Source organism: Athene cunicularia, assembly GCF_003259725.1.
Source record: "Athene cunicularia isolate RWA chromosome 3 unlocalized genomic scaffold, athCun1 chr3_part1, whole genome shotgun sequence".
Lineage (NCBI taxonomy): Eukaryota > Metazoa > Chordata > Aves > Strigiformes > Strigidae > Athene > Athene cunicularia.
This window is the reverse complement of record NW_020799097.1, coordinates 101,178,375-101,185,874: the sequence shown is the minus strand read 5'-3', so window position 1 is coordinate 101,185,874 and position 7,500 is coordinate 101,178,375. Positions and strand designations below refer to the sequence as shown.

The 7,500-nt window shown below is 42.6% G+C and overlaps 1 protein-coding gene across 2 annotated transcripts in view; it reads right to left on the bottom strand.

The window, feature by feature from the left end:
- Positions 1 to 7,500, bottom strand: part of PROX1 (prospero homeobox 1) — a 47,710-nt gene that overhangs the window by 33,922 nt on the left and 6,288 nt on the right. For both annotated transcript variants that reach the window (XM_026845839.1, XM_026845840.1), the window contains exons 2-3: positions 7,112 to 7,500; positions 480 to 587 (exon numbers count right to left, since the gene is read on the bottom strand). The exon at positions 7,112 to 7,500 is cut by the window's right edge and continues 1,400 nt beyond it. In XM_026845839.1, coding sequence (XP_026701640.1) covers positions 480 to 587; positions 7,112 to 7,500 — 497 coding nt within the window. The remainder of the gene's footprint in view (positions 1 to 479; positions 588 to 7,111) is intronic.

The following is a 7,500-nucleotide window of genomic DNA, read 5'->3' as shown; positions in this document are numbered from 1 at the left end:
TTTTGTTTTTAAGCAGCTTCTGCATGGAGAATTTCAATGTACTGTTTCTTTTTGACAGAAAGAAAGGGATTCTACACTCTGCTTATGTAAGCACAAATATGAGGAAACCAACCGAAATGAAACAATAAGGGAGCACTTGAGAACTGCTCCAAAATGTTCTTGGAAGTACATTTCTACCATCACAGAAATCTCTCTTTTTAATAGGATATGTATAACAAAAACTGTTTCATTTAGTGTAATAATTATTCTTACTTTGCTCTAAAATGTCAATGTTTTTTTATTTTTACTTTAAAAACATCCCCTTTCCTCATCTAGGCACAAGCAGGATACACCTCAACAGGAAGAACAAGTGAATAAAGTCAGCTGTTACCTTTGTGTACCTAGAAATATTATTAATCGCTAATATGATAACATGATACCATTTCATGAGCAAATACAGCATGCAGTAAGGAGAGAGGGGGTAAAAGAAATTTTCTTACCTTTACATCTGAGAAGTAGGTTTTCAGCATATTGGAACTTGGGTACCGGGTGTAAAAGAACATGAGCTTGGCCTTTTTCAAGTGATTCGGTGACAAGCCTTCCTGCATGTAGGATTGAATTAGTAAAGGAAAATGCTTTTCTTGAGAAAGCTGTTTCTGAACATACAGAGCTAGCAAAGTGCCCCCTTAAATACTCTACAGTTCCCCAGACTACAGGAGAAGATATTAACATTTAAATTGCTGCACTGTAATTTTCTGCAAAATAGCTAAACAAGGGATGTGAGGCCATGTAACTTAAACCCTGTATTTCCTATCAGTTTTGGTGCTGGGTCTGAGGAATCTTGAAAGTTTACGGCTTGTGTACCATATGTATGTTCACTTGTTGCTAAGGAAACAAATGCACGAAGCATGTGCCGCAGAAAACTTATCGGAAGCTTTTTCTCCCTCTCCTTTGCAATTCCAGCTAAAGTTTCTTTTTCTCTCAGTGTTGTCCTGCTTGCACAAAAATCAAACTAATGCATGTAAGACAATCAGAGGCACTTTATCATTTTGAGCAATGTTTTATACAGGCAGTACATTTCACCTGTTCCATTCATGTCGATAAATTTTAACAACTTGAGTAACTCTCTCTAATCCTGCTGTTGCTTTGCTCCAGTGGCCACCTTGCAAATCAAGGCAAAATTTGTAATAGGCAGATCCCCTCTGACGCTCAATCCCCCCCACCACAAACTTGTCACCTCCTGATTTACACAGTTAACTCCTCGGAGAATGAAGCTGTATTTGGGGCTAACCAATCGATAAATGTGGGCTAGCAGATCAATAAATGGCCACTTACCCTATAAGGCAGCCTATTTATCCTGGAAACATCATTACCTTTTAGATCTGTAAACAGAAGCAACTAAAAGAGTTCCCAAGGGAATGTGAAGCTAACCATAACAATCTCAGCTTGCTGATTTTTCTCCCAGCTTCTTGGCTCTCTTTTGTGTACTGCGTGCTAGGACGGCTCTGGTCACATCTGTGCCGCAGGCTGGCCCTGCCATTTCCTCAGCAAATTAATGGCTTTATAATTTATCAGAAATGAAGATGCACGTGGAGAAAATCAATGTGGCCCCCACAAGGTCAATTAAGGGTTCTTCCCAGAAGCTCCTCTAAGGACTGTTTCTCCTAAGCACAATTGCTGAGAATTTCACTTGGTTGACACCTTACGGTGAGGGGAAGGTCAAACAACTTGACAGATGTGCTGCAGCCAAGGTGCCTCTTCCACCTTACAGCCGGGTGCACGTCAGCACAGAACCTTTACTTCCAGGCCTCGAGACGGGAAACCCAGACTAATTTTTATCAGCAGGCTACTGATGATTAGCTAGGCTTTTTCAGCAGAATTCCTTTTTCTCTAATTCGTGAAATCTACTGAAACCCTCTCCCTTTATTTCAGTTACAACGTTCATTTTTAGATTTGAAAAATGTAGCCTTTAAAAAGAAAAAAAAAAGGCACTGACTATTAGTTTAAAAACCTCTTATTATCTGGAAGTACATGGAAAACGGCTCAGCTGAACTTGCATTTTGTTTTAGATGCTTAATGATTACAAAGAAGATAATTTATGACTGACATACTTCTTGTGCCAAGAGAAGAGTTGAAAGAACCTCCAGTTACCTCCATTAGACTGATAGAGAAGTCTAAAAGAGCATTACACTCTGCAGTGCCATCTGTCAAAATATGTAAGTGAAATAATAGTAGCAAGCTGTCACCTATTGCTTAGTGATAAGAGTTTTTGACAAATCAAAACTTCTACGCCAGAAATCCATTTTGTTATGCGATCCTTTCAGGAAAGTGGGGGTCCAAAAGGGACCTCCAGTAAGTAAAAGAAAAAAAATCCCGAGTCTCCTTAATTTGCAATTCCTCTGACACTGACAACATGTTAATATCAGGTTTGGCTTGTATTCTTTTTCAATGTAAGCTCAAAGATGGACTTAAACTTTTAAAAAAAGCTCTCCTATTTGCTGGATTTAAGCATATTAGACAGTTGTCTAAGCATTTGGATTCCTTCTCCATTTAGGATTTTTAAATATTTTCTGCTCTAATGCCAGAGGATATTGATATTGAATGAAACATGTATTAAAAGATGTTCTGAGACTCAAATTCCCAGAAATCCATTTTTTATTAAAATTATACTTGTTCTTAAGCACTTGGCAGCCTTAAAGCGATATCAAATATGCAACAAATCTGTATGTCTTGATCCTAAGGTTAATGCTTTACCGTGATAAAAGATATGATCTGTAATAATCTAGCAAAAAATAGTTAATGGTAGACTTAAGAGCTAAGAATTAGATAACCCATTGCTATTTCAGAAAAAAACTGAACTGACCAATTGCTTAATTTCCTTTTTAAGTGCTTGGGCTGAAAAGCAACTGTTCTTCCAAGAAAGCACTAGCTGTTTCCAGGATACTTACACACGCACAATGACTCATGATGAAATAGATTCAGTAAACATACAGCTGTACCGAACACGAGCTAAGCCCCATTCAAGGCCAGGAAAGAAAACGAGCACAAATAAATATTAAGGAGGTAAAGGGAGGAGGGGTGCCGAATGGAACGCAAACAAGCTCTGTCCCAGCAGCTCGTGTGGCTTGCCTCAATTCTCTTAGCTATAGCTTTGTGAAGACAGATGACATTCAATTCTATGGGTAATGCAAAATAGACAATAACTGCTGAAACTTGAGACAGCTGCCAGGTGTAAAAAAAAAAAAAAAAAAAAAAGATGATAAATCCATAAATTAATGAAAGACATCTGCTCAGGAACATAAAAGATCAGAGGAACAGCATACTGCAGCTGAACCTAAAGCAGTGTTCAAACAACCTGAGAGTCGCGGCGCTGTGCATTTACACAGTACTATGTAGCCTCACCTAATGCAGCAGCAAAAAGACAAAATGCTAAGAAATAGGAAGGGAAAGACTGGGAATGAAACACATACACGTTTTTGTGTGTTTTAACTGGAGAAGCACAGGGGTGGCATTGCACAGCATTTGACTCATTTGCACTTCAATCCTCCCAGGTAATGCTCCCCTTTCGCAAAAATATTTTTTGGTGGAGATGATCTTTCACTCCTGTTACTCTCAGCCTGAGCTCCCACAAAGGCTCTAAAAGGCTTTTCTAGCCCACACATGTATTGAGCTGAAGGAAAAGAAGTAAGAATAGGTTGTATCAGATAAAAAAAGCTGCACTAGTAAAGCCAAGCTGCTCCTTAAGTTACATCTCAGGTGCTTTTAATCAGCAAAGCTCCAAAGAGATGTATCTCAGAGCATCTTCAAGACCCTCCAAAGAACAGGCTGGTTGGAAAGTGTTCATTCATCACTCAGGTTTTACCAACAGCACGGAGTTATCCAGCCTTCTGTACAATCGTTCATTTTTTTTTTAACTTTAATTAGTTTAATTCTAGTCAGATGTAATAACTCCTCATTTCAAAATGTTGTAATTCACTAATTATAGCTTTCACATATTGGGACTGTGAAACTCATTCCAGTTGGATTGGAATTCTGTTTAAAAATAAATAAAATAGAAAGTTTCACTAATGTTTTAAAGCCCTCCTGCCAGGGAGAGCATGCTAAACTTCTTCACCTTTACAGATGTCTTAACAGCACACAAACTACTGTTGTGCTTCAGTTTTGATCTATGCAAATATTTTGGGACTGAACAAGGCTATTTTTCTTGAGATGCAAAGAGGATGCATGACAAAGGAAGACCATGCAGAAAAACAATTCGCTGTCTGTTTCTTTTGGAATTTGAATAAAACTTAATATTTGATTAAACAGATTAGTTTGCAAAGATACAGACTGCATTCACAACCAAGATGGGAATTCATGCTGCAGGTGCATCTTATCTTGTTTAGCAACATACGCAAACATTAACCATTTCCTTCTGCAATTCAGCAAAGAACAATCAGATACATTTTACAGGAGTTGGTTTAAAAAAATAAAAAGAAGCAGCCCCCCCCCTCCCCCAAAACAAACCAGGCTAGTTCAGTGTTTTACCTTACTACTAAAACCTGAACTTGGCTGTATCTGCTAGTCTTATGTTCTCATTCTGGCTGTATTGTCCAGGAAAACAGATGTTGCTTACTGCAGGGAAGAAAGATCTGCTTGTCTCAAGAAATATATTCCCTATATGTGCACATTCAACCATGTAAAATAAAAGCACCACAACCGAATTGACGACAAACAAACCAACCTCCATACTGCACCTTTCTCTGGAAACTGTCAGCTACCTGGACAAACGAGCATCCATCCCCACCGCTGAGCCATATACCAGGGTACACGTTGTATAGAAGCACTATTTAACAGATCTGTTTGTCCCAACAGGTCTGTATCTAAACCCAGGACAAACTGCAGCCTGAAATAGCATCTTAGGCAGAAAAGTCAAAGCACTTTCACAATGGCAGGGGGAGAAGCGGGGCAAGGAAGGAGGGAGGCAATCACTCTAGCACTCGATGTTTCCCCTGGCTAAGCCTCAGAGCGGCAAGGGACCCTCACACCCCTGTTTCAGCAGATGCAACAAGCTCCATTAGCGACTGCCAGTGAGAATGAGCAGGAGAAAGGGAGAGAAACAGCAGGGGCGAGAAAGAGATGCTCCATGGGTGGTGAGGATCAAGTGCAGTCCTAGAACTATTCCTAGTTCACATGCCTGGCAATTTTCATCTCTGCTCACTCCTCTCTCAGGATGGGAGAACCACTTTTATACAAAAACAATTAGTATGCCACTGTACTGCTTGGCAGAAATTACTTAATTGCCCTGGCCTGAGTCTTGCCCTCGGCTGCCACTCCTGTTGACCTCAGGACCGCTTTCTGAGCATCACAGCTTGCATTTCAATATGCAGGAGAGATTTTCAGTTTGAATCTCCAAAAGTAACTGGCAGTAACTTCAAGTGCTGATGGATTTAGACTGACTTCTGTTTTGTCATACAATGCACATAGCAAGAAGATTTCCCAGCTACCAATGCAGGAGAGAGATCCTCTTTCGGGAAAGAGGTCCCTCAAACATCATGTCCACTACCAGGTGGCTCTCAAAAGCACCAACGCCTAAGGAAGGTGCTTTTCAAACCAGGTATGCTACCCCTATAGAAATGGGACTATTCATACAGGTCAGAGAGCAGCAATTCTTGGCTCAGACTTGACCTAAGTAAGCTCAAAGACTGGTGACAATGGGCTCTGCCTTTGTCCCAGTGGTGCCCACTACCATGGGAGGGATGGGAAGTCCAGGTAACCAGCAGGTCTCGAGCCCTGCCAGCACCCTCCTGGGGACTGAACACCTCTACAGAAAATGTGGTTAAATTAATCTAAACCCACCAGAGCTATTAATCGCTGAGAAGATAACCAGTGATGGTGCACAGCCTTGGGCATCTGCCTTCACATGGTACCCCTAGAAAGTGGACAAGTTCCTCAGCATTGCTACCATTACTCAGGGAGGGGCAGAGTTATTTAGTTGCAATTGCTTTCATCAACTTGGGAATTAAATTAGCTGCATCTAAGGCTGTGCTTGTGTTGTTGCCTTCTGCTGGGGTCTTGGAGCTGGGAAGTAAACATCTATTTACCCTTTGTGCAAAATCCTCAATTTTAACATTGGGCAGACATGGTATTTTATTCATTTGTAAAACTATTATACTTGAAAGCAAAACCTTTTGACCAAGAAGCACATTAGGGGAAAAGATGGAAGGAGTGGGAAGTGTTATTGCTAAAAAAGAAAAAAAAAAAAGAAAAATAACATCTAGTACTAGTTTCCAGGAAAAAAAAAAAAAAATCATTACTATGTCTGGACATGCCTAAATAAAGTCAGAGATGGATTTTTTTTCCCCCTAACTAAAGCCTGCTATTCAGCTAAAAAGAGAGATTTTATTATCATCTTTTTTTTAAAGTAGAGGAAGTGTCCTGTAAATTTAATACAGCTGAAGTTTTATATTTAATTGTTCTCTCTAGCTTTCCAAAATAATTTGCTTTGTGTATGTTAGGACAAAAGATTTCTGTGTATGGCTGAACAGAGGTTAATCATGCATAGCAGGCAGCTGCACAAGGGCTGAGGAACAGACCTCTGGGTGGGGGAAAGAACTTGATGCAGCCTGAATATATCAGTACCTGTGTCTTTTGTAGTTCGTTTCCCTTACACACTTGAGAGGTGAAAGCTCAAGAAGGTCCGGACTGTGGGTCTCTGCGAGCCCCAGCCACAACACCATTAACATGGGTTGTGTGTTGGCCTGCCAGGGGAGGGAAAGGAGGCAGACACGGCCTGAACAGTTTTTGGCCGAGGGCAATGCCCTCTCGATCACCTCCCTAACTGGAGAAGGACCCAGTGGCACAGGGAAACACACTGGCACTCGGGTTGTGGGCTTGGCTCACTTTCTGACCCCATGGGACGGTCTAAAAGGCTTGGGGAGGGCCGGCGGCTTTTTTATGTGAACACTGTTGCTGAAGGAGCGACATGAGTCAACACCTGGCATTTTATTTGGCTTCGCCAAGCCCCCCACCCGCTCGCCCAGGAACACCCTGCACCCATAGTGCCCAGGAGAAGCCCCGAGGCACGGGCATGGCCCCTCGTCCTCTCCCACCAGCCACCACTGGGTTATCACTCGTCTTTCGAAAAGGATATTGCACTTCCCGAATAGGGCGAGATTTCAGACATGTCTTGCAGGTCGCCGCACTCAGACTTTATGAGGGACAAGGACAGGCCCTCGGCAGCGCTGGGGGGGTGGGCCGGCGAGCAGGGGTGGTGGTTCATGTGGTGCGACGACATCTTGGTCCTCAGGCTGGTGGTCTCCCGGGTCAGGTCGAGGGATTCAGGGGAGGCGCGCTCTTTCCCCGGGAAGGAGGCCGACGGGGCGCCCAGCGGGCTTTGGAAGGGGTAGGCCATGAGGGGCAGTGGGAAGGGGTGGCGGAAGGAGGAGGTGGAGAAGCCGGCGGTGGCTGAGAGTGGGGACTGGTGCAGGGAGGCGTGGTGGCCACCGGCCGGCGGGGCCGAGGCGGATTGGTCGGAGGAGT